The following is a 27395-nucleotide window of genomic DNA, read 5'->3' on the forward strand; positions in this document are numbered from 1 at the left end:
AGGGCTCGGTGAAGCTTCAACCTTCCAGTTGGGACCCCTCAAAGGCTTTCTTCCTAGGAGTAGGAGTCAACTGGAAATGAACCAGTCCTCGCAAAGACTGAAACGTAGCTTTGAAAGAGCTCAGTTCCAGATGGGTGAAGACTGTTTGCCTCCACGCTAGCTGTCTGCTGGGAGCAAAAGAAAATTCTCTCTGAAGGAAGATAACATCCGCCTCCCCGGTTCGACTGGGGACTCTGTGGGGGCAGGGATGCTGCATGTGTCTGCCCTCAATTTCATCTCCAGCACCCAACTCAGGGCCCGGCCCCTGGTACATCCTCCATAAATATTTATGAAGTGAATAAAGAAAGCACTTGAAATATTCTGATTTTAAAAGTTCTCTATGTAAATGTTACGGCAGGATGCGCTGCCTCGTGCCTGAAGGAGCAAAAGAATCCAGTGAGAAGATTCAGGTGGTCGTCCTAAACTTGCATAACTTTCGTTAAGTCACTTAATCACAGATTCCAGAGCAAAATTATTTAAAAATAAAACTGCATGTAGGACTACCATAATAAAATTACTGAAAATCAAAAAGAAAAATCTTAAAGGCAGAGGAAAAAAAGATATGTTACCTTCAATGGAGGAAACAATAAAGGCAGGAGAGGATGGAATCCAAAGCATGGCCGGGGCGACTGGCTTCTAGTTGGGTGGGGAAAGGCGGGTAGGTTGGGTGCAGACTCTGGGAGGTTAATTTTGGTATTAGGAGGATTAGAGAATTCCAAGCTGGTTCTACTTTTTTTGTAAAGTAGGAAGGGAGGTTTATTTGTTGAGAATGAGGAGGAAGAGTAGGGGAGAATTTTGAAGAGGTTTGGAAAGACTGGAGAAGGTGTGGTGTGTGGTTGTTGCGGAAAGCAGGACTCTGAGCTCCCCAGAGAAACAAACACATCAGGATCAGGACTGCTGGCACGGCAGGGGCACATCTGGAGTTGGTGACACAATAGGGCAGACCTAATCCCCATACACTCATACTGGGCATTAGGTCTGCCCTACTGTGTGCACAGCTGTTCAGGTGCAAGGACAGAGAAGGTTACACCCGGTTCATCCAGCCTGATGCCCAGAATTAGAAACCATCCAGGAAACACTATAGTCACTCTTCCTTCATTTTGTAAGTAAATAATTGGAGGTCAAGATAGGTTGAGACCCACCCAAAAATTGCAGAGCAAACAGAAGTAGGGCTGGAAGTGGACCTGGGCTCCTAATGCCTCGGGCCATCCACTGATGGTGGCGTCTCTGAGTAATCCACCTGCTGTGCCTGCTTAGCCAGGGGAAAGGACAGCCTCAGGGAATGAGAGGACAGCAGAGCAGGTCCCCTGGTCAAGCACATTCCTTCTGAGATAACTATGACTCCATCACCATCGCCCTGGGAGGGTTTTCTGGTTCTGTTTTCCCTGTAGCCAGACCAGAATCTTCAAGCAGGTCGAAACTTTGAGCAGCGTGTGGAGTCCACCAAGAGGTCCTGGCCCAGAAGAGCAGCTGAGAACTCAGCCCGACTTTGGTAGAGCCATGGGTGCTGTCTGCGTGTGAAAGAAAAATCAACCCAAGCAAGGGAGACCTACCTACTTAAGGCAGGCAGGGAGCCTTCGGCGACCTTCTCGAAAGGTCACAGCTTATCTACTCTAACTGCAAGCGAGGCCGGATGCCCTTTTATTTTACAAAGGCAGAAAGCAACGAGCCGACTGAAACCACAGCTATAGTAAAAATAAAGAAAGAAATCCTGATCACTGAGAGCTACCCCCAGAGCCTCCTAGCGCAGTGGTCCAGCTGGGGGCGATGGAGCCAGCCTAGCAGCTCCGGGCCCCGACACTAAGTGGCCACCAGTGGGATCTTGAGCAATTTTCTTACCCTCCGTAGCCTGGTTTCCTCACCTGTAGAATGGAGATCCATTCGTAGGATTGATATGAGCCTCACCGAGTCAACGCGTCTAAACAGACTGAGAACTACGCCTTACACAGCAAGTTTATTAACCTTTTGAAGATGCCACCCAATGGGGCGAGCAAATCATTTCCTTTGTTTTTCTTTCCTTTCTCCTTTCTTTCCTTTTTTATTGTGAAATTATAATATACTAAAAAGTACATGTAATGGATAAATATGATTAAATAATAATTATAAGATGAACATCCGTGTACCCACCACTCAAGTAAAATAACAAAACTGGGACCTCAGAAGCGCCCAGGGGCCCTTCCCTTATCCAGGCCCCTCTATTCCTGTCCCTGAGTAAACGCTGTTTCAAATTTTTCTGTTAGTCATCCTTGTTTTCCTTTATGGTTTTATTAATTAGTATATATCCCCCAAACAATATATTGGTTAGTTTTGCCTGATTTTGGAATTTACAAAATTAGAATCACACTGTGTATATATTCTCCTATAACTTAATTTCTCTTGATATTACGATTTTTTAAATTCCTCTATGCGGTCAGGTGTAGTTTTAGTTCGTTCATTGTCACTCCCAACAGTATTCCATTAGATGAACAGGCCATACATTTACTTCCTTTTTTTCACTGTTTTTGAATCAAAATACATAAATATGGGTAGACATCAGCTAAACACAACACTCTTTAAAAATATCAGTGCAGGGGCTGGCCCAATGACATAGCGGGTAATTTCGTGCACTCTGCTTTGGTGGCCTGGGGCTCACAGGTTTGGATCCCAGGTGTGGACCCATATACCATTCATCAAGCCATGCTGTGGTGGCGTCCCACATACAAAAAACAGAGGAAGATTGGCACAGCTGTTAGCTCAGTGACAATCTTCCTCAAGCAAAAAAAGATTGGCCACAGCTGTTAGCTCAGTGCTAACCTACCACACACCCCCAAAAAATATATATATCACTTCAGCCAGAGGAATTCTGAAATACAGAAGGAAAACCTCAGTGAGTTGTGTGTGATGAACAGGGCAAACATTTTGAGCCAGTCCCTACTTACAAGTGACCCAAACACCATGACAATGTCCTAAACTTATGTTTAAAGGAAACAACTGGGGAGTTGAATTTTTCCTTTGATGGTTAAAAACCTGCTCTCCCTCAAACTTATGCCACCCTCCTGCCCATCCCTGTTGAAGAAGCTTGAATATGTAATTCATGTGGTCACTTCTGCCAATCACAACGTCTTCACTGGGAGAGAAAATGTAAACTACAAGAAAACATTGATATAAATATATTCCTTCTCAGCTTTTTTTTTTAAGATTTTATTTTTTTCCTTTTTCTCCCCAAAGCCCCCCAGTACATAGTTGTATACTCTTCGTTGTGGGTTCTTCTAGTTGTGGCATGTGGGATGCTGCCTCAGTGTGGTTTGATGAGTGGTGCCATGTCAGCACCCAGGATTCGAACCAACGAAACACTGGGCCGCCTGCAGCGGAGCGCGTGAACTCAACCATTCAGCCACGGGGCCAGCCCATTAGCTTTTTTTTTTTTTTTTTTTAAAACAGAAGTATAAACAAAATTGAAACTCAGACAAGAACTCTGATATGACTTTTTTCTCCCATGGAAGTGCTTGGGAGTTAACCGAGGAGGTCTGCGCTCCACCACATTCTAACTCCCTCTGATGACTGGAGTTTTCTTTTTTTTTTTTTTTTTAACAAATTGGGCTTTTTTCTTCTCACAAAACATTACACGCTTATAGAGAAAATACCGGAAACACACATGAGCCAAAAAAAACTATAATCCCACAATGCAGCATCAACATTTTGGTATAATCCTTCCAGCTGTTTTGCAATGTCTATAATATAATCACTTTATTTTTATAAACATGAGCTAATACTGTTTTGTAACCTTATATTTTCATTTATCAATAACATATTTTCTATGCCATTAATATTCTTCGGCCACATTTTTTTGTTGTTTGTGTGTGTGTGTGTGTGTGTGAGGAAGATTGTGGCTGAGCTAACATCTGTGCCAATCTTCCTCTATTTTATGTGGGATGCTGCCACAGCATGGCTGGACGAGCAGTGCTGGATCCGCACCCAGGATCTGAACCTGTGAACCCTAGGCCACCAAAGCAGAGTGTGCAAACTCACCAATATGCCACTGGGCTAGCCCCAACCACATTTTTGTTTTTTCTTTTTTTGAGGAAGATCAGCCCTGAGCTAACATCTGCTGCCAATCCTCCTCTTTTTGCAGAGGAAGGCTGGCCCTGAGCTAACATCCATGCCCACCTTCCTCTACTTTATATGTGGGACGCCTGCCACCACATGGCTTGATGAGCAGTGCCATGTCTGCACCCAGGATCCAAACCGGCAGACCCCGGGCCGCCAAAGCAGAACGTGGGAACTTAACTGCTATACCACTGGGCTGGCCCCCACATTATTTTTTAATAGCTGCAAAGTAGTCCCCTGAATAAATGTACTATAATTTATTTAACCTTATTTTGGACATTTCAGTCATTTCCAATTTTTAAAAATTAAAACAACAATGATGGTGCCTGGACATCTATGTTACAGACATTTTGAGCAACATTCACGATCATTCTTAAAGACTATTTCCTGTAACTTACATTGGACTAAAGAGAACACGCATTTTAAAGGCTTTTGATCTATATTGCTAATTGCCCTCCAGGTCACCCCAGCAGTTTACAGGAATGCCCGCTGCTCCACACCTTGCCAACACTGAGCTGTATCATTTCAAAAATTTGCTAAAATCGTCCTAAAATAGTGCTTGCTCTAATTTTGCACTGATTTAACTACCGGGGGAGGTTGAGTATTTCCCCTGTTAATCGCCCATTTATCGTTCTCCTTTGGTAACAAATAGAGATTTCATAAGCTTTTTCTAGCCCCAACTTCCCGTTTCTGGGGGACTGTCAACATCTCTCCGGGGTTGGCAACATCCTTGGGCAAGAAGCATAATCAGTTATTTGTTTTGTGGGAGTTTAGTTTTCTCAAATGAACAGTGCTTCAATCTAAAGGGAACAGGTTAGGATTAAACGCATAATAATTCAATCTCATGATGATAAAGGTTAAGGGCATAAATCAGAGACCTTAGAAGAAGGAACAATGGACAGCCCTGGTGAATTTGCACTGGGGTTTGGAGGAACAATCCTAAGAAAGAGGGTCTGGGTAAGATGAACACACCCACAGCATCCCCTTACCCCAGCCTCATCCCCCCGAACTCGTAAAGGTCAGCTTCTAGGTGGATCAGCCCCAAGTGAGCGAATCTGGACCAGGGCTGGGGTCAGGAAGACAACTCAGTTTAAGAGTTTAACAAGTACCGTGGGATAGTACAAAAAGCCTGGGCTTGACTCACGTGGCCCCGAGCATTGGACCAGTTCTGCAGTTACCCTATGACCTTAGCAAGTCACCTCACCTCTGTGAACCTCAGGTTTCCCATTTGTGAAATGGGATAATAGCATCCACAGGACATTATCGTTGAAAGTACGATTGAGAGGTGAAGCGCCTAGCTCAGGAGCTGGCACATAGTAGGTTTTCAATAAACATAGTTATGATAAGGATTAAGCCAATCATTCCACAAATATTTATTGAGTGCCATTTAAGTATCAGGCACTGCCCTGGGCACTTGAAAATTACAACAGACAATAAACAACAGATAAGCCGATTATATAGCTACAGAAGGTGATATGACTACGGATAAGCACAGGGCAGGTAAGGGCGATGGGAGTGCAGAACAGGGGCCAATCTCCCTGAGAAGGTGACCTTGGAGGAAAGACATGAAGCAAGGGAGTGAATGAGCTTGGTGCCTGGGAGAGGCAACAGCCGCAGAAACACCCCAAGGCGGGCCTGAGTCTGCCCAGTGTGGTTCTGGAGAGAGAGCAAGAGGGAAAGTGATAGCAGCCTGGGGGCAGCACAGGTGGTATAGGGCCCCGTGGACCATTGTGGGGTGGCTCCCAGCCCGTGTCCCTGCCTACATGTTGGTTTCTGGTCATACAACGACATGACTTTGGCCCTCAAAGGAGCTTAGAGTCCAGTCTAGCGGGACCCTGGGTGGTTCAGGGAAAACCGCCCCTTGAGCAATCCCGAAGGTTTAGCCCCATCCTCCTGGGCCAGCCTAATAAAGGCTCAAGTTGGTTGGCATCCTTGGAGTCCTTCTGTCACCTGGGAAGAGGCAAAGCTTCCAGAAGAGTCTTGGAAAAGCCTCCCAGAGGCCACCCCTCTGCTCTCCCTGTCTCATACCTAGGACAGGGTTCAATCCTAGGAGAGAATGTTCTGGAGCCACCGTTGCTTACCTTGCCCTCAGGAAAGTGTTTCCTCAGTGCTTTCACCTTCCTGAACCATCCTCAAGTATAAACAACACCTACTTGTAAAGAAAGATGCTGAGCCGTCCTCCAACACAAGCCCTCTGAGATATCCTGGCAGGGCCATCCCCAGACTCTCACAACCTTAGGGCATCCGAGAAGCAGAGGGCCAGGGCCTCGGCAGTCGGAAATTCCGTCTGGTTCTGCCTCAACCATCTGTGTGACCCGGAGCAGGTGGGTGCACTCAACAGGGGGGTGGCAGGGTCCACAAGAGGACTTGTGTGAACTGATTTGCATTTGAGAGCCGAATTCTGGTCCTTGACCCATGTGCACGCACAGACCCGTTTGAGAACTGGATGAAAACATGAGCTTTCTTCCCAGCAAAGGGCACAGAGGCACATGATACAACGTTTTGGATATGGTTCCAGAGAACTCCAGGTGCTATTTAATGCACAATCATAGCATTCAGACCAGTGCTGTCCAACAGAGATAGAACTGGAGCGAAATACGTCATTTAGAATTCTCTGGTAGCCACATTAGAAAAAAAGAAATAGGTGAAATTAATTTTAATAGTGTATTTTATTAATGTAATATATCCAAAACACCATCATTTTGACCTATATCAATATAAAAATCATTAATGAGGCATTTTACATTTTTTTCATATTTAAGTCTTCAAAATCCCGTGTGTATTTTACACTCACAGGATATCTCAATTCAGACTAGCCATATTTCAAGTGCTCAATAGCCACATGCAACTGATGACTACTATATTGGACAGCACAGCCCTAGACTATTAAAAAATTCTTAAGAGGTGACCTACTTTACTCAAGTGTGAAACTGCCAGGGCTCCATCAGGGTTTCTCAAACCTCACCGTGCGTATGAATCTCCTGTGGATCTTGTTAAATTGCAGATTCTGACCCAATAGGTCTGCGATGGGGCCAGAGATTCTGCAGGTCTGACAAGCTCCCAGAAGATGCTAATGCTCCTGGGCCCCACATTCTGGGTAGTGAGGGTGTACAGCAGTGGTTTTGATGGAAGCAGGACCACCCACAGGGCCCGCGAAGGGCTGGGCTGGGAGCTGCTAGCATTTAGCAGATTGAGTCAAGGGTATTCGCTATCCTTCAATGCACGGATCTGGCCTGCTTCTGCCATGACTTCTGAATGTTCCACTGGGTATTCACGTAAAGGAGGGGAAAGTCTATCATTTTCTGAAGTAAGCACTATTTTCCATAAAAACACAATCACCCCAAGGCACAGAGAGGTTAAAGGACTTGTCCTAGGTCATACTCCTTGCCACTAAAGGAGGCAAACGTGACCCAAGAAGTTGGCTTCTAGAAGCTGAGTTCTTAACCCACTATATTACACTGCAGAATGTGTGCATTTATTTGATTCTCAAAGCAATTCAGAAATAAAAGGAACAACTGATGCTCGTTTCCTTGATGAGGACTCCAAAGTTTGGAGAGATTTTTGTGATTGTTCAAGATCATTTAATTAGTTAAAGAGCTATGACTGCAATTGAGGTCTCATGACCCCTCATCCAAGGTGCTATTATACCATATATCACAAATTTAGGCATAAAGTATTCATTTAATGTTTTTGAATAAATGAATGAATGAATAAAAATGTCTGCCTATAACCAGAGACCGCATTTAAAACATCACAAAGACATCTTGAAAAAGAGAGCTAAGTTGGAGGACTTAAACTACCCAAATTCAAGGCTTCCGACAAAGCTGCAGTTACCAAGACGGTGTGGTCTCGGCGTAAAGAGGGACAAAGAGACCAGCGGAGCAGAATAGAGAATCTCCAAAAAACAAAAATCAGACTTACATGGTCATTTGACTTTCAACAAAGACACCAAAGTCAATGGGAAAATCAGTCTTTTTTACAAATGGCGCTGGAATAACTGTGTATCCATATGGGAAAAAAATGAACCTCAACCTCTATTTTGCACCATTCACAAAAATTAATGAGTTGGAGCATAGACCTACCTATAAAAGCTAAACTTTTATAAAGCTTCTAGAAGAAAACACAGGAGAAGACCTTCATGGCTTGTGAGTAGACAGAAAAATAACCATAAAAGAAAAATTTGATAAATGAGACTTCATCAAAATTAAAAGCTGCTCATCCAAAGCCACCATTATTTATTATTAATTACGCCCTGTAGGTATGAAAATGTTCACAATGAGATGTTGTAAAAAAGAGAAACCACCATCAAAGTGTAGCAAGGTTTTACCCAGCTCCCAACTTAAGTAAAATATCACCTCCACACTCTAGTGTCGTGCTCCAGTTTATCCCCCAAACCACACTTCACTCCTATCCTAGCCTACCAATCCAACTGGACATCACGATAACAACCCCTGGTCATGCATCAAGGGTATTAAATGAGACTCACGTGTCTCAAGCCTCCTGAGAATAAAGTGTCGGGCGTTGGACTGAATAAGAGATCCTCTTGCTTCAAAACAGGGCTAGTAAAGCGTCTGGGACTCTCTTGATCGAGAGGTATCAGAATATCTGGGGCGCTGACCTTCTGAAAAAAGAAACACAGAGTTAATAATACAGGCTGCACCCCAACTATGGTGACTTCAGCAAGCACAGCTCGCATCTATTACCCGATGCCACCAATATGCAAACTTTGGTGCTAAGAGGGCGCACTTCCGTTTGGATAAATGCATACACACACACCCATGGGACCCCGAGGCACAAATCCTCAAGCCCTGGGATATTTATGAACGGTGATGAGTGGGTTAGTTAAGGATTAGTATAAGTCGTAAAGAAATTGAAGTCCACATTTTAGCCTTCATAATGATCCTGGCATTTAATCACATGAAATACAGTATTCAGCCTGTTAGGCAGTTTTAGCTCCAATATGCTCATAAAAAGGGGAAAAATCAAAATACGTCTCTAAATTTTACAAAAATACTTTGTTAAAAAGTTGTAGACCTTTTTGAATATATACAGCTTTCCAATATGGTAGCCACTAGCCACATATGGCTATTTAAATTCCAATTAATTAAAATCAAATAAAATTAATAAATTCAGTTCCTCAGTTGCACTAGACACATTTCAAGTGCTCAGTAGCCACAAGTGGCAGTGGCTGGAAGGTTCTATTGGACAGTGCTAGTGTAGAGCAATAAACACCATGGGCAAGCTGGGAAAACCTCTTATTAGCTAAAAATACAAAGTTTCTCAATTGAGACTTTAGGTTTTGATGCTGAGTTGGAAGCAGAACTTAGAAATATAACAGATGCACCATAGTCATAATTTCATAATTTTCATAAGTGAGAATGTTAGAGAACAAATGAAAGAAATGATTACCTCGAAATTACTGTTTATGCTCAGTCCCCAGAATGTCAACTCAATTCCACCAGACATTTCTAAGCAACACTATATTCAATCCACCACTCTAAGTCCTAAGGAAGAGGAGGAGGAGAGAAGGAGAGAGAGAAGCGGAAGGAGGAGACGATACAAAATCTGTTCTCCAGGCACTCACTAGAGGGCAGGAAATAGACACGCCATTAAAATGGAGCCACGAGCCAAGTCAACGGGAAAGAGGAGAGGGAGGGTTTAAGCGGAAAGGGGCATCTGGGATGACCTTCAGTGGGAGTGTGACCTGAGAGGGGTGTTGAAGGCTGGCTGGGGAAAGACCCAACGTAAGGCACCCCAGGTGGAGGGGCTGTCATGACGGTCAAGTACGGAGCTTGTTCCCAGACCTGCTAGAGACCAGTGCCACCTCAGAGACTCAAGAGGCTAGACAGAGACGGGACACGAGAACATGCACACACAGTGATGAGTGAGGTTGTCCAGGGACCAGGTGGCTCGGGGACACTAAAGGGTGGGCACAGGGGAGGATACAGAGGCTGGAGGAGCTGGAGATCCAAGATGAGGATTTCAGGAATGAAGGGTGTTTGAAGAGGAGAAAAATGTATGAGAAAAGGCTCGCCTGAAATTAAAGAAATGCAATTTTTCAAAATTGCCTATCAAATTAACAAATGTTAAAATAAAAAGTATAAACTCTAGTGCTGGCTGGAGTGCCGGAAAGTGGGCTACTCTCCTTCTGAGTGCCTTCAGAGGAGGGCAATTTGGCAGCGTGAATTAAAAGCCCTAAAAAGTAGCTGTTAAAAGTGGCAATGTATATTTATTGACATGGAAAGAATTAAAACATAATGCTAGATCTTCTTTTTTTTTCTTTTTTTCTTTTTTTTGTTTTTTTAGAGTGGAAGACTGGCCCTGCACTAACTTCAGTTGCCAATCTTCCTCTTTTTTGTTTTTTTCCTCCCCAAAGCCCCAGTACATAGTTGCATATCCCAGGTGTACGTCATTCTAGTTCCTCTATGTGGGATGCTGCCACAGCATTCCTTGATGAGCGGTGTATAGGTCCGCATCCAGGATCCAAACCGGCGAACCCCAGGCTGCCAAAGCAGAGTGTGTGAACTTAACCACTCTACCACGGGGCCAATCCCAGATTTTCTTAAAAAAACAAATTATAAGAGTGGGTGACACTTTTGTAAAATGAGTGTATGTGCATAGTCAAAGTGGCTGTCCCCGGAGCCTGTGTTTTCTAAATTTTCATCAGTGAGTAGGCATGGGTTTTGTTATACAGAAAAGCAATAAAAGTCATTCCTTTTAATTAAAGAGAAGAATGGAATTCTGGTCAACTGAGTCAAATTCGACAAAATGATTGAAGAGGATGACCTGCAAATCAGCCACCTGGCTCATCCATCAGGGGGTCCCTGGGGGCTGCACACTGGTAACGGGGGGATTGCAGGCTGCAAGGAAGTTAGGAGCGCACAGAGGGAGGGCAAGGGTGAGGACAAGAGCACTGGCAGCGAGAGCTGACGACATTTCCGTGAATTTTGGCCTTGATGAAGAAATGGAAGGGCAGCTTGATGGGGAATCCTTCAGAAGCTGTTTTTATTTTTTAAGATGAGGAAGATTGGGACATATTTGTAGGTTGAGGAGAAATGGTCAAAGAGGGGGAAAACTGCAAGATGATGGAACAAGGTCCCGGAGGAGGGCAAAGAGAAAGGAGAGCCAACGCCCAGTGGAGGGCACCGCCTTGGGAAGGAACGTCCATTTCTAAAGCAGGAGGAAAGGATGACTAAGAAGCCAGAGAAACTCAAGTGGGAGGAAGACGTCAGAGGGTTCTCCTCCCGCAAGCCCTCCTTCTTCTGAGCGTGTTGGGGAGAGGCTTTGGGGAACATGGAAGATTCCACTGGTAACAGCATATAAGGAAATTGATAAGTAGTCAGGCCCAGATAGAAAGAATAAAGTGGAGCTAAATATTAATATAAAGCTTTGTACCTCCTAGGTGCTCAATATACAACCATTTAATTCAGTCTTCTTTAAAGGAACATAGTTTTTGAATCACAAAAAAACTGATGATGGAAAGTTCCAAAAAGGAACAAAGAACTATCTTTTTAGTAGCGATCACATGGCAGGTCAAATTCCTACTCTAGGGGCCACCGTGCTTCTAAATGCATCAGGATCCTGGAAAACCTTTAATGAAGCTTAAACACAAATATAAATATTTTGAAATTATTTGATAAGTCGATACTCTTCTAAAAAATATGCCTATTTTGATTGACTAAGGAATCCAACTTGAAATCTGGTGTCCCACTCTTCTCCAGTAAATTCAGAAGGACTTGAATGATTTTGTCAGATTCAGTGTCCTATTAAAGGGCATCAAGATGCAAACAGAAGGCATTTTTTTCCCTGTGATTTTTAACGTATTTCAATAACTATCTAGTTTGGGCCAGATTACGGAAAAAAATGATTGCCCCAAATGAAACCTACTCTGCAAAGAGTATTAAGTTTAATGTTATATGCTGGAAGATCAACAAACATCAGATTTGACTTGATCAAATTATGGACTCTCGACCCACGCAATATGTGCGTTTGGGATTTTTCTGATCTTAGATAAGGGAAGGAAGAGCAACTGTGGCTGCCTCTGAGACTGCCTCTGAGGGTTGCTTTTTAACAGAAACATTCACTCGGGTATCAGGAAAATACCCAGGCTGGGCTTGGCCAATAACACATGCTCTGAGCCATGTTGAATCTCAGCCGACGAGTAGACCACCTCTCCTGGGACCATTGGCAGGATCAACTGCCCTTAAATCTGAGGACCAAGTGTTTTAACAGTTGAAACCCAACGCTGCTGCCTCCCTTCTCTTGCTGCTCAGACTCTGAGGTGTGGCCAGCAGGTGGGGAAAGAGAAGATGGGCAGGGAGCACCACGCCCTGGGGTGGGCTGTCTCTTTAGATCTTAGGCTACATGGCAACCTTGACATCATACAAAGGGGTACAGAATGATATAAGGCCTTCTTCTCCAGCTCTGTCCTCGATCTCTCTCCTCAGAGAGGGCCCCTCCTAACCACTTTGTATGCCTCCTTCCTGGATAACAGGAGTGTGTCTTTATGGCCCATATGGATCAACCACACATTAAAGAGATGTGAAACAAAATCCCACTGGGGTGCACGCGAAATCTCAAAGGAGAAGGAAGAAGAACTCACTTCTTGAAGAATCCTAACCCAGCTGCTTAAGGGAGGGTCTTTGCAGAAGCATTTTCAGAACATGAAGCTCAAACTTAATGGAGAAGTGACATGGAAGACATCCGGAGCTCTTTTCCCAGTTAACACCCCGGAGTCACCATGTGGCTTTAAGAAAAGTATCCGATAATTCTGTGCCTCAGTGTTGCCACCTGCAAAGTGGTCACCACATCTCCTACTTCCAAAGGGCACCACCTTGTGTGCTTAATGTTGGCAAGATGCTCCCCACAAAATGTGTGATTTTTGTGAGCTCACCAGCTAAGGCATGTGTAATTGCAGTCTGATAAACGTCCTATTTAAAGACGTACTCCATATTTCAACCCAATCGTTATTTAGCCTTTATAGATCATGCCACGATTGCTAAGAACTTTATGAACATTTGGCTAAATTCTCCTTAAAACAGCCATATCTTCCAGTGAGGTGGGGAGAGAGAACACCTGCAAAAGTTGTAAGCCTGTCTGGCCAAGAGCATGGCAGTGAAGTGGACACACAGGTAATGGAGTGTCTACACGATGGGGACGCTCTAGCCACGGCCTCCCCTGCTCCTCCTCGCTTCTACCCTTGAGCTCCCCGGTCCCATCAGACAACCTTGCAACTGCCCAGCAGGCTCATTCCACATGCACATGCAGCAGGGGAGGGTGAGTGCCACGGATGCCACGTTATGTCAGCTTCCATATGCCAAAAGCTAAGCCTGTGGATACTTGAGCTGCCCCATCACAGGGCACGTGACATCAGAGTGGGAAATGTGCCAGTCTCTAACTTCGCTGCCACCTCTCCTAGCAGGTGTTACAGGTGAGGTCTCTGAAGCAGGCTCCACCCGGCCCTGCCACTTTTGACCACATTACTCCTTGGTCGTCTCTTTGCCCCAGTGTCATCTTTAATGGGGACAGTAATAGTATAGACCTCACAGGGCGTTTTGAGGATGAAAAAGTTAAATGCCTCTCAGGGCTTTACACCAAGAACAGTGCCTGGTACTCTGTCAACTCTTAGCCAGTGCTAGCATCAGAGTGGCTTCAGCCCACCCAGGCGAGGAAGAGAATTATTTGAGCTTTCAGAACCCCCATCCTGAACCCTCTTTCTTCAGTGGCTTTTATTTATCCTTCTTATCTGGGGCATATGATGAAGAGGGTAAGAGTTTAGAATTTAGAATGATAGAAACTTAGGTTCTGCCCCTAGCTCCGCCTTGCATATGTGACGTTGGACAAGTTGGTTAACCTCTCACGAAAACACAGGTTCTAGATCTTTAGCGTGGGAGTAACAATATCTTCTCTGGATTTTTATGAGAATTAAATGTGACAAAGTATGTAACAAAAGCTGCCATCATTCCTGGAACATATCATTTTCTAAAGAGATAGTAACCCTTTCCTCCATCTCTTGACTCAGGGACGGTGGTTGGGATGGTGTTGCTGTGGACCCTGGGGAGCCGAGGGAACGAACTCTTGTTTGCGCTTTAGGGTTTCAAAGACCTTCCAAATACATTTCACTTCTCTAGACACCTTGCTCCTAAAGTGAGGTCCGAGGGCCACCAGCATCACCTCACCTGCTCACCCATGAGCTCCTTAGAAACATATCCAAGATTCTGCATCTCATGCTTGCCCCAGAGGTACTGGTTCGGAGTCTGCATTGCGACAGCATCCCAGGTGACTCACATATATCCTAAAGCTGAGAATCGCGGCTCCAGCGTTCACCCTCCAAGCTGAGACTGCCCACCACTTTCTGGTTATGTCACCAGGGGCATGTGACTTAATCCCTCTAAGCCTCAGTTTCCCTAAATGTAAAATAGGGCCAAATGTAATACCTACTTCACGGGATGATGTGAGGATAAAAGGAAATAGTCCAAGTAAAGCTTTTAGTACAGAGTCTGGCACATAATAAGAAATGCTGGCGATTTAGATAACTTAAACAGCAATTTAGATACTATATTATGTCAGGGGATCTTTACAAGAAGCCTGTGCTATGGGCAGAACACGTATTATCACCTTCATTTCACGGGGGGCACACTGATGCTCAGGGAGTTCATGTGACGTGCCCAAGGTGGCGGGCAGCGGATGGAGGCAGGATTTGAAATCTTGAGAGGGTGTTTTGGAAGTCCCAGCAGGAGAGTGAGACTAAAGCATAGTGTGTCTGGGGACATCTCAAATAGAGCCCACCATGGTAGAGACGGGGCACCTGTCCTGTCCAGCCAACTAAAGCAGTCATATCAACCCTGGAAACAGCCAGGTGGTGGCACCTGTCATAGCCAAGTCACCCCAGCTGGGCTAGAACCCAGGTTTTCTGATCCAAAAGTCGGCTTTCTCTCACACCCAGTGCCTCTGCTTCAGGCTGGCTCAATCCCGCTAGAAAGCCAGAGGAACGATTTCCCTAAAAGCCTCAATGAGGTGAGGTCGCTCTCGCGGCTCCGAGACCTGGAGAGAACCTCCCTCAGGACTGCCCGTCACCATGCTGTATTTGTGTCTTCAGCAGCTCCCAGCAGAGACCAGGACGGAGTGCCAGCAGAGGTTATCAGAAGTGAGAAGTTGGAAACAGGAAGTGGAAAGGCCCCTCGACTCTCAGCAAGGGTATTCGCAGACCCCAGGAATAACCTGGCATGTCTTGGCCCTGCAGGCAAGCCCTCTGCCTTTGCTGTGGCCTTGAAGCCAGCTGGAGCTCCTGTGGACACGTGGAAGTCCCAGGGGCTCGCAATTAGGCTGAAACCTTTCCCTATTCTGAACCGTTTTCCAAATCGACCTTGAATTTTGACCTTCCTTTGGCCTCCCCATATAAAGGGGCTTCAAATCACGCTTTCAGACTGCTTAATGTTTTGCTACAAAATAAAAGGAAAAATAAATCTATAGCGAGAATGGGCTAGAAGGTGATCTTGTGGTGGCCTGGTGGCCTCGGGGAATACCCTGGTGGTGACGTTGATGGCAGTGTCAGACTGGCTCCTTCTCTCCGACTGGCCCGTGCACTGCCTGGGCCCCGTGGCTAGGAGTTGCTTGTCAGAAGTCATGTCATTCTGGGACTTGGAGAGCTCTAGAAAAGAAATACAAGGGATGACAGGTGGCGGGGCACAGATTTGCCGGGCTCGAGGGAGCCTGGCTCCAGGATTCGTGCGACCACACGAGGAGGAGCCCATGGTCCCACGAGGGCAAGACCATAGAGGAGGGAGGTAGCGTGCCCAGGGCCGAGCTCTGGGGTGTGGGGGAGCAGGGACGCCCCCAGAGAGGCCCCAGACACTGCGGGCTAGACTCGGGGCACCCTGCGCTGAGCACAGGGCAGAAGAGCTGGATTCCTAAAAGGTGACTGTGCAGCCACATGCCTCTGTAGGTGGGCAGCCACCGTCAGCCGGGAGACCGGACCCCGGTCACTCTGCATTCTGGGCCACATGTCATGAACGCGTGGTTGTCCAACACAGACAAGCCTAACAAAGCAGCCAGCACTGTAGGGTTCTTTACAAAGATTTTATAACTAAACCCCATTTCTGGTGGTGAAAGCAAGATCTGGGGTATCCTTACAACTATTTTAGTAAGCAAACCCTGAAAAGATGACTTTAACGTTTTTTGTTTTTCAGGCTAACCATGGTCCACAATAAAGATGAGGAAGCAAGAAGGAAGCAACCCCCACACAGGAGTGAGGGAACCACCTCAAAGATGGTCTTGTCCTCCCCAAATGCCTGGCTTTTCCCAGGAGAGCCTTGTCTCTCTCAAAAATGGGCCTCGACACTCTCTTTAGCACAGAGATATGGGGGGACGCAGGTTAGGGGGTTTCAGTCAACATCGGTGGCCGAGAGGGGGTGCTGCTCTGCTCGTGAAGTCCCCTGCAAGGATCAGCTCTGGCTGTCCACCCGGGTCTGGGGCTCTATTATGATGTCATGGTCCTAATACTCAGGTAGTAAACTGACAAATCTCAAATGTGTGAGTACGTACAGGGAGGCGATGGGGCTAAGCACGCCCAAGTATACCCGTGCATGTGTCCCAGTGCATGTGGGAGGGCGAGTGGGAGGTGGGACAAGATGAAACGTGCGTCCTGCCTCTCTGGGAGCCTGACTGAGGGATGCCAAGGTCGGAGTTAACTCCAAGGAGTGATTCCAGAGTGGCAGTGGTGGGAGGGAATTCACAGAAGGCACACGAATTTGGGTAGAGGCTGTGAATCTAGAAAAAGATGCCGAGAAGTTCCCATAAGAAGCATCAGCGGGAAAGAGCCAGCTGCTCAGGGCGTGGGTAGCACTACTGGAAACCGTGTCCGAGGCTGATGTGGACGCAGCGTGACATCTTCCAAGAGCCTGGGGTAGCGACAGGGGTGGTTTTCAACCTCCAAGCTTTATGAGCAAAGAGGCCATGAAATTTGGCTGCTCCCCACTTCGGAAGCAGAGGAGGGAAGACTGTCGCATGAGACGTCACTTCTCTGCTTATCTGAAAAGCAGTGCTTTGATTTCCACTCTCGTCACGGGACAGCTTAGACGGGGCTCATGGGGAATACAGAGGACTAATTAAGATCGAGTACTGAGATTGTCTCAGAGGCAAGGTACAGCACGGAGACTGTCCACCCGTACCTGCAGAACGAGGGCTGCGGAATGGATGAGGAATGAAACAAGCACAGCGGAACAGAACGGATGCCCAAGACACCCCAGCCCACTAAGGACCTGGGTCGCTCTGGGCACCTCAGGAGGCCTGCCATGGGGCTATTCTCTAGGACTCGCATTTTAAGATAAAGAGGAAAAAATATCTGAGCAGAAAGAACGTTGAAGGAGACAAGATTCTAAGCAGCGGCAGTTCTGGGTTCCTTGCATGTGCAAATTGCACGCATTCTGCTAATCCAGGAAAATAAATTCACCGAGGAGAAAAGGAGAGTGGACAAGTCATTCTATACAAATGACAGATATTGGGCCCCACCCTGCCTGAAAGGTTCTGATTTTCGGTTCACTGGAATCGTATCAAAGGTTCTGGTTTTTGAGTCATTGGAATCAGACCATTCTGCTTTCTTTGTTGCTCCTTGGGAGAGGCTGCGATGGGTGCCAGTGCTAGCCGGAGGTCTGCATCCAGCTCCTTTCCCCCCGGTGCTGAGCTACGGCAGGTCAGGGGTCTCCTCTTTCCCCAGGGAGCCAGAGCCCTGCTCTGTGGGGAGACGGGAGAAGGGCAGGGGGCTGTGGCTTTCCCCAGGAACCACAGACAGAGGTCATCAGCCAGGCCTAGGCCAGTGGGCTGCGCTGGCCCAAGCAGTGGGGCAAGAACACATGGAGAAGCATCCACTTACTTTTCATGTGGGTGGTAACAGACAGAAACAAATTTTCCATGGACTTATTAAATCCTTTAAACTGACCAAGTTCTTGTAACTAAAACAGAGACAGAAGGAAAGACAATGAGAGTTATGTCTGATGACCTGTGTCTGCCCCAGCAGCCTCCAGGACCAACCCCAACACTGGCCGGTGTGTGCAGGCGTGTGGGGATGTGTGCATCTGGGCATGAGCACTCGGGGTGCAGCTGGTGTGTGTGCATGCATGTCTAGGGGAGGGCACCATCCTTTCAAGAGGCAGGGGTCCTCTTTGCTCAGCTTTTCTCCTCTGAGTTCTGACACTGCATTAAAGACAGGGGCATCATCAAAGTGATGTTGACAAGATAACTACCTCTTAGAAATAATGACTGACATTTCCTGGCTCAAGGATGGCACCCAAGTAAATTCTTGCTTCTTTAATCGCCTTTCTCTTACAACCCATCCCAACTCAATATGGAGGGGATGCCAACACAGGCAGGATGCCTGTGACACAGGGGCTGATGGTGGTACCAGGCACAGGTGACTGGCCTGGAGCCAAAGATTACTTCCGCCTTCCAAAGCAGAAGGAAGGAAGATAAAGTAACAAAAATGAGATCACTTCCCTCTGCAAGTCTCATCCATCCATCCTTCCATCCATCCTTCCATCCATCCATCCATCCTTCCATCCATTCTTCCATCCATCCTTCCATCCTTCCATCCATCCATCCTTCCACCCATCCATCCGTCCATCCTTCCATCCATCCATCCATACTTCCATCCACCCATCATCCATCCTACCATCCATCCATCCATCCTTCCATCCATCCTTCCATCTGTCCATCAGTCCATCCGTCCTTCTGTCCTTCCGTCCATCCATCCATCCTTCCATCTGTCCTTCTATCTTTCCATCCGTCCATCCACCTGTCCATCCGTCCATCCATCCATTCATCTATCCATCTATCCATCCATCCACTAAATATGTCTTGAGCACAACAGTGCTCGAATAACTTTGGAGAATTTAAAATCTCAAGAAGGAAGTAGATGGTCACTCCAATTTCAATTGGAAATTGGAAAAAGAACGTATATATTTTCTCCCTCTCACCAGCAGATGCGTACATTCTCCTATGTACAGATATGGTTACTCCTTTCATTCACAGAATAATAATAATGAAAATAATTAAGGGCATTGTTTTCATGGTACTTTATAGTTTCCAAGTACCAGCATAGACATTATTTCATCAATTGCTCACACCAGCCATGGGAGGCAAGCCAGGGGAACATAATTATTTCCATCTCTCAGGTGGAAAGCCGGGTAACTATCCCAAGATCACCTGGCTAATTTCTTTGGACCTGGCCCTGGTCTACTTTCCATGAGCACCTACAAACACTCAAAAGATACACACACACATTTCCACAGGCACCCCTACTCTCACACACCTGTGAATCAACCTGCCCCCAGACACACTGCAGCCCAGCCAGACCCCATTCAAGGGCACAGCGCACAGTTAGGGAAGAGACTCAATGAAATGACGGGAGTAAAGAGATGAGGATGCGGGTGCAGGTGAGGACACGGGGTGCAGACAGAAGGTGAGTCGGTTGACAATACGGATGGTCCTATGGCCCCCAAAGCATGGTGGCGGCACAGACACTGGACAGGGCCCAGCAGTCGGGCCGGCATTCCCTGCTTCAATTCATGACCCGCTCAAGCCACAGCTGGACCCCTTTGCCATGAGGTTCCTGGCACAACCACTCAGGTCCCCTTCTTCCTCTCTCTCTCTCTCTCCCATTTCGCCTTCCCTAGGGACGCACAGAGAACAGACACATTACCTTGCCAGGGCTGCCACTGCACCAGCTTTCGCTGAGAGGAGGCGGGGTAGGAGGAACCACAGAAATTTTACTGCGAGGAAAAATACAGGAAAAGGAAATAGGTTATGAACCACATAAATATTAAATACACATCTTACAAATACGTGAGATTCGTCATTGTCCTGTAATTCAAGTTCTCTGCTTTTTATTTTTAGCTCCTCACTTTTTAGCAGAAAGTCCAGCAGCCCTGTTTGGATCTGCTCCTTTGTGCAGGGCATTATTTCCCAGTATCTGAATGTGGGAAACAAGCGTCACAGGGTCTAACGTCTGCGCATCGCGCTCCATCCATGTGTCCTAAAATAGCTGGGGGGCTCGGAACCCAGCTTTGCCGTCTGCCTGCTCTGGAACTCAGACTCCACACGTGTGTGGCTTATGGGCTTGCGTGTCCTCTCAGTGGAAACCACGCTAGCAGAAGTGCCCAAAATTGTTGCAGATGTAAAAATCGACCATGAGAGGAATTAGAAGTTCACACTAAAAGAAGCGGGAAAAAATGAGGGCGTAAAGAATGAAAAAATCCTGAGATTGGAAAAATCTCATCAAGGGCCAAAAAAATAGCTGCTAGAGGGGAGCTTTCCATAACACTTGAATAAATTCAGTGTAATCAGGTGTGTAAATTATTGCCAGCTTCGAGACTGCTGGTGTTTAGAATTTTGTGACAAGAAGTTAACATCTCTCAAGCCGTTAGTCAATTCCACCAATGTTTAATCCACAACGTCTGTAAGGTGTCAGGCTCTTGAGCAAGACGTTGGAGGGATGGCTGATTCATAAAAGCAAATGCTTGGTTTAGAATTTCCTTTAACGTGCCCTCAAAAAGAATATTTAGCTTCCTAACAATATTTCAGGAGAATTTTAGAAACGAAACAGGGGCCGGCCTGGTGGCATAGTGGTTAAGTTCATGCGCTCTGCTTTGGCAGCCCGGGGTTTGCAGGTTTGGGTCCTGGGCATGGACCTACACAATGCTCATCAACCCATGCTGTGGTAGTGTCCCACATACAAAATAGAGAAAGACTGGCACAGATGTTAGCTCAGGGCCAATCTTCCTGACCAAAAAAAAAAAAAAGAAACAAAGAAATAAAACATTTAGTGAGAAAATAATATGCTAGCTCCTAGAAGGCTTTTCATAAGAATCAGGAAACATCTCTGTTTGAATCTTTTGCAGGCACTTTATCATTAAAAAAAAAGTGACATTCCAAAGTGGTGACATCTGAATGTCAGCAATCTATAAGTTCTTTCAGCATGTCCTCTGTGCACCAGTGCCAGAGGGCCCAGGACGGCCTGTCCTTTCTCAATGCTCACCTCAGTTTCTGATAAGATTGCAAGAGCTTTGCTCCAGCTGTCTCGTGTTTTCCTGGAAGAGATATCAATAAAGGTCACTTATTAGTAAGAATATAACTTAGATGATGCAAATACAGGAAATAATAAATTAAAATTATTATTTTTCTAATATTTCTTGCAGTTAAAAAGAAAGAGACCATTTTGGGGGGCTAGAAACGTGCTCAAGTTAGATTGTGGTGATGGTTGCCCAAGTCTGTAAATTTACTCAAAATCATTAAATTGTACATTTAAAACAGGTGAATTTTATGTTCCATAAATTATATTCCACTAAAGCTATTGTTAAACACACAGACACACAGTAAAAGACATAATTGCTGGGAAGGGCTGTTTTTATTAAAAGTCGATGTTGGATTAGATTTTTTAAATCTGGATAACTTGAACAATAGTTCAAGTTTTCAAGCTTCCATTTGTTCCTTTGGAAGCATTTCACAATTAAATGACTATATTCTTTTAAATGTTCCTTGTTATGGAGATTAAATTAATCTTTAAAAAAATGTAATCTACTTATTTCTCGTTAGAGAAGCTAATAATTCCCTAAATAAGACTGCGTCTGAGATAGTACTCTTTTTATTTCCAGAAAGGGGATTTTATGATACATCAAGATCTCAAAATAGAAATTTACGTATTCAGAGTTCTGTGAACACAGTGTTTCCTGGCCCAGTGCATAGGGAGGGGTCAGCCCACCCAGCCCGCCCAGCCCAGAGGCTGGAAGGCCACTCTTCTGCTCAGGGAAGTTCCCCAGAGGGCCCCACGCTGCCCATCAGGCAGCAAGAACCACACACCTGCCATCCTAGGAGGACCCACTAGCTCCTGTCTTGTGTGTTCTTTGCAGAGAAACTCCTACGCATTTGCATCATCTCCGTAAGACGGGAGGAAGGCGCAGAGAGTAAGAAGATCAGGATGCACAGGGAGGCTTGGCGGGGTGGGGGGCAAAGGGCTCTGATAGCAAGCCCCAAACCTTAAAGCCAGAAGCAGCTGACCCCTCACTGACCCTGAGCAGTGCAGCCCCAGGGTGGTGTTCCTTCACTGGCACTGGCCTCAGGGAGCTGGAGCCCTGGAATGACAGCTCCACTTCTGAGCCTACCTGCCCCCGTGCATTTTTCTGGAGTTCACCCGATTCTAAAAGGAGTCTGCAAGCCCTTCCTTTCCCCCACTGAGAAATACTAATCTCTAAGACAGAACAGAAAGGCCTCGCCCAAAGACTGGTAGAACCAGCTCCTGGTGGTGAAATCCTACATCTGCAGGAGGCACCAGAAAAAACGGGGGCAAGGCCGGGAGCAAAAAAAGAACCACCCTCACTGCATCATGGCCCTCACGAAAGCAGAGAAAAACAGCGGAAAGAGAAAGAAAAATACGACACTGTTTATCCAGCAGTCCTGGGCGGAAACGCAGACCCCAAGGGACCGTGCATTCCAAGCCTTCTTGTGGGCTGTTTCACAGCTGACTGTCACCTTCCACCCCTTCCCCACTGCCCCGCCGTCTTCTGCCCCTCATCACCTTGCCCCTGGATCCTTGCAACAATGTCCCCCAGGCACAGCCACCAGAGTTACAGTCCCTCCCCACAAATGCGATGCTATCACTCCACTGCCTAAAGCCTTCAGTGACTCCCTATTGCCTTCGCCTTAAGTCCAAGCCCCACTTGGCATCTCTGGGCCTCCACACCCCACCTGGGCCCACCTTTCCTGCCGGTTTTCCCATGACCTGTGGGTCTAGACCTGTCTGCTCCAGCAACAGCTCCTTACCCTGGGCGTTGTCTCCTTCCCCTCCCCCCCCCGACCCCCACCCCATCTCCTCGTGCTAACTGCCCAGGCATTTCTACCTCAGGCCCCATATCTCCATCCTAAAAGCTCAGCTTAGTCCCCGTGGGTCACGTTTCACATCTCTAAATACCCGTCCTGAGGTCCCGGGAAGCCCTGGCCCGCACACGGCTCTCTGCTGCCCCCTGCCGGCTGTCGCAACACTGACGCTGGCTGGCCGCTGTACGGGGTCGACCAAGCCTTTCTGTCAGGGCCAAACAGTAAGCGTTCTAGGTCCATTGGGTCTCTGTCCCGAGTACCCAGCTCTGCCCTTGCAACAGCAGGCACAGACAGCACTAAAGGGTGGGCGTGTCCTTGTGCCCAGAAAAGTTGATAGACATGGAAATTTGAATTTCATATACATTTTATGTCACGAATATTATTCTTTTGACTTTTTGACCACTTAAAAAGGTAAAATTTGGCCTCCTGGGGGTGTAGTGGTTAAGTTTGCGTGCTCCACTTAGGTGGCCCGTGGTTCGCGGGTTCCAATCCCAGGTGTGGACCTATGCACCACTCATCAAGCCATGCTGTGGCAGCATCACACATGCAAAACAGAGGAAGATCGGCAACAGATGTTAGCTCAGGGCCAATCTTCCCCAAGCAAAAAGAGGAGGATTGGCAACAGATGTTAGCTCGTGGCCAATCTTCCTCACCAAAAAAAAGAGAGAGAGAGAGAGAGTAAAATCCATTCCTAGCTCAACTGAACATACAAAAACAGGCAGAGGGACAGGTTTGGCCCCTGGGTCCTAGTTGACTTCATGTCCTTGCTACTCCAGGGGTGGGCAGTGACGAGCAGCAGCAGCACCAACTGGGAGCTTGACAGCAAAGCAGAATCCCAGGCCCAACCCCAGCCCTGCAGATCCGCCACCTGAGCACTGAAGTCCGAGCAGCTCTGCCCATACGCTGTTCATGTCCATGTTACTTCTTCTTCTCTCCTATCCCTCAGTTGTTTCTTACCAGAGTCTTCCTTAAAAGGCACTATTTACTTTTCGTTAACATATTTAAAAAATTCATTAAAAAAATTCACGTAAGGGGCTGGCCCCGTGGCCGAGTGGTTAAGTTCACGCGCTCTGCTGCAGGCGGCCCAGTGTTTCGTCGGTTCAAATCCTGGGCGCGGACATGGCACTGCTCATCAGACCATGCTGAGGCAGCGTCCCACATGCCACAACTATAGGAACCCACAACGAAGAATACACAACTATGTACCGGGGGGCTTTGGGGAGAAAAAGGAAAAAATAAAATCTTTAAAAAAAAAAAAATTCACGTAAATCCCACAAGAAACTGCTCATAGCACGATGTCTCCCGAGGTCTCCCGAGAGGCAGGCTGCTTGGAAGTGGGGCCCTGCCTCTCTGCTCTGGCAGCATCGCTAGGCAAGTGGCTTTACGGGGGAGCAGCTGTGGGTCAGAGGTCCCTATCTTCGGCTTCCAGGGTGCATTCCGGAGGCACAGCTGACATTTATTAGGGGCTGACTGTACTGGGTTGTCACCCCAATTTTATAAAGGAAAACCGAGGCTCAGGGACATTGCATAATGGGCCCCAAGTCACAAAGTTTACCCATGACAAAGCTGGCTTTTGCACCACGACTTGCTACAAAGTCACGCACAAATGAGACAGGGCAGGACCGGGGAAAAGAGAAAATGGGGTAACGGATGGGTGACAGGCATGTGGCGGGAGGCAGGTACCGTTCTTTCTGCTTTTGCTCAGGTTTGAAAATAGTCATTGTTAAAAGCAAGGAGGAAAAACGACCACATACACACCAATGACCAAGTTCCTGAAAACTGTAAGATTTCTTAATTTTACATGTTTTTTTTTTGTATTTGTCACATGTATCTTATCCTGCTTAAATTTTCCGGAAACAAGGCCTGTGTGTGTCTGTTGGAGGCATGTGAGGGCCGTGGGGAGAGAGGGTGGGCAGTTAGCGTGCGACAGCCCCTCACCCCTCCATCCCCCTGCCTGCACTCAGCTCTCCGGGCTGCTCTCCCAGCCCCGCCTCCACTCCCCCGTCCAACCCACCCTCCAGCCAGCACAGGGCCTGGCCCTCCCTCCCTGCTTGGAACTCGCAGCCTATGTGGATGCAGATGAAACTGCCTCCAGGCCTCTCCTGGAAGGATGTGTTGGACTCCCAACCCCTGGCACCTGGGGGTGTGACCTTCCGTGGAGATAGAGTCTTTGCGGATCAAGTTAAGGCGAGGTCGTCAGGGTGGGTCCTAATCCTCTCTGACTGGTGTCCTTATGAAAAAGGGAGAATTTGGACCCAGAGGCAGACCTGCACAGAGGGCAGACGATGAGAAGACGACCACGTGAGAATAGGGGCAGAGATGGCAGTGATGTGTCTACAAGCCCAGCAACACCCAGGATTGCTGAGAATCAGCAGAAACTGGAAGCGGGGAGAGGGGTCCTCCCCTAGAGCTGGCAGAGGAAGTGTGGCCCCTCCGACACCTTGATTTTGGACTTCCAGCCTCCAGAATGGACATACGTTTCTGCTGGGTGAAGCCACCCAGATCGCAGGACTTTGTCACAGCAGCTGGGGGAAACTCCTACGGGGTCCTTTGTGGTTTGGTCCCTACCTTCCTCTCCAGTGTCACCTTCTCCACCCTCATCCCATTCGTAGGTCCTCGTCAAACTGAACTCCCCAGACGCCCCACGCCCAGTAGATTCTGTTCCTTCCATGCTCCTTGGTCACACGCCTTCAAAGCCCTTCTAGGAGCTCATTCTCGGGAATTTTGTACCTGTCTCTTCGTAGTTGCCATGCGCACTTCATTAACACTCCTCTGACTACTCTGTCATCCTCTGCACACGTGTCTGTCTCTCCCACCAGATGGTGAACCCTTTGAGGACACAGCCTCGTCTCGTGCATCTCGGTGCACCCAGCAGAGGGCTTGCCACGCAGAGGTGGTGTTTATAAATAGCACAACAATAGCAATCAACACAATTTCAACAATACGATAGGCGTTACCTCACTGGAGCCGCACGGCCAAATATGTAAGAAAACAAGCTCATCGTTCTTTCACACTGGGCTTACATGTAATTTCATCCACTCATCCATGTTAATTGTGTGTAATACACACAGCACTTTACGGAGATAAGAATGAGAGGGGCACAACGTCTGGTCATAAGCAGGAGCTTAAGGAGCTGTAAGGATCCACCCGAACTACAGAACGGAGCTGTGGTTTCTAGATCAGAAACTGCTCCTGCAATTGGTACAAGCATGTCTGTGGCAAGTCATTATATATTCACGCCCCAGTGCAAGTCGGTCAACCAGCCAGACGTGTCGTCATAGGCGGCTGAGGGGCCTCACGACCTGAACTGTAGGATCCATGTGGGTGGGTCTTCTTCCAAGACTCCATCGTTAACTTCCCCTCCTCCCCTGTGAGGCCCCACAGCAGCCCTCGGTTAGAAAAGTCACCCACACCCATATAGCCAGCTGTGGATCCAGCTGTGGAGCAGAAAGCTGGCCTGGCCCACAGCCACCTCTCTGCTGGTGCCCATGGAGTGGGAGCAGCATCCTCTGTAGGAAACCAACCCCTGGAGTTCCGGGGTGACCCAAAGGAAAGAACAGGAAGGACCACGCGCACGGAGACCCCCCTGGGAACTCTGCAAATGTGCGCCTTCCTCAAGATGCTTTTGTCCACCCTTAGGAGTTGGTCATAACATATGGATTTTGTTAGGTCAACACATTTTGCTGCATCTTCCAGAAAAATCATCACAACAAACACACAAATGTAGGATGTCAGAATTGAGCAGTACCTCTTAGATATAATAACAGTACTCTCTTAGATGTGGCTCCTTGGTGTAGTGCCCAACCTGCACAACTGTATGAGACAGTCCTGAGGGTTGGCCCACCCTGGATCTTGAGTGGTGAAATGCTAGAAAAGGTTGGAGGGAGTGTTGGACAATTACAGTGTGTTTTAGAACAATAAAGTTTTAAACCCATCTTTGGCTCACATAGGCAAAAGGGAAAAAACTTGAAAATATTTGATCTAAAAATCCCTCAGCATGTAAAGAATCATGATATCCTGTCATAAATGGTTTCAGAGCTGGATTCCAGAGCCAGTTTAGGTATATTTTAGTCCTTAGAGAAGTTTTGAGCTTAGATATACGGGGGCCAAGACCCTAACCCAACACGAAAGAAGATATAGTGCGTGGCTATGAGTCAGCAACCAGTGCCTTCCAGGAGAACAAAAATTAATAATGGTAGATTTATAATCTTGTTGGCAGGAAGCATCTCTCATCCAGTGTCCCTCTGCCACTAGACATCACTCTTCTGCTTAGCTGCAAGAGAGAAAAATAAATTTTCCCCTTAATTAAGCTCTCTATATTCTATCAGCAGAAAGTCTGGATGATTGCCATGTTAATAATCATTGTCAAGAGCTCGACGGGGCTCTTCCACTTGAAGTTGACGGTA

At 47.0% G+C, this 27395-nt stretch overlaps 1 protein-coding gene across 12 annotated transcripts in view; it reads right to left on the reverse strand.

The window, feature by feature from the left end:
- SYTL3 (synaptotagmin like 3) overlaps window positions 1-27395 on the reverse strand; it is an 86258-nt gene that overhangs the window by 18672 nt on the left and 40191 nt on the right. For 10 of the 12 annotated variants that reach the window (XM_008524936.2, XM_008524931.2, XM_008524938.2 and 7 more), the window contains 5 exons: window positions 21155-21206; window positions 19820-19889; window positions 17996-18074; window positions 15651-15775; window positions 8612-8746 (listed from right to left, as the gene is read on the reverse strand). In XM_008524936.2, the coding sequence (XP_008523158.1) occupies window positions 8612-8746; window positions 15651-15775; window positions 17996-18074; window positions 19820-19889; window positions 21155-21206 (461 nt within the window). The remainder of the gene's footprint in view (window positions 1-8611; window positions 8747-15650; window positions 15776-17995; window positions 18075-19819; window positions 19890-21154; window positions 21207-27395) is intronic. The other 2 variants (XM_070602853.1, XM_070602851.1) reach the window with 1 other exon arrangement.

This window comes from Equus przewalskii, chromosome 32 (assembly GCF_037783145.1).
Source record: "Equus przewalskii isolate Varuska chromosome 32, EquPr2, whole genome shotgun sequence".
NCBI classification, from domain to species: Eukaryota; Metazoa; Chordata; class Mammalia; order Perissodactyla; family Equidae; genus Equus; species Equus przewalskii.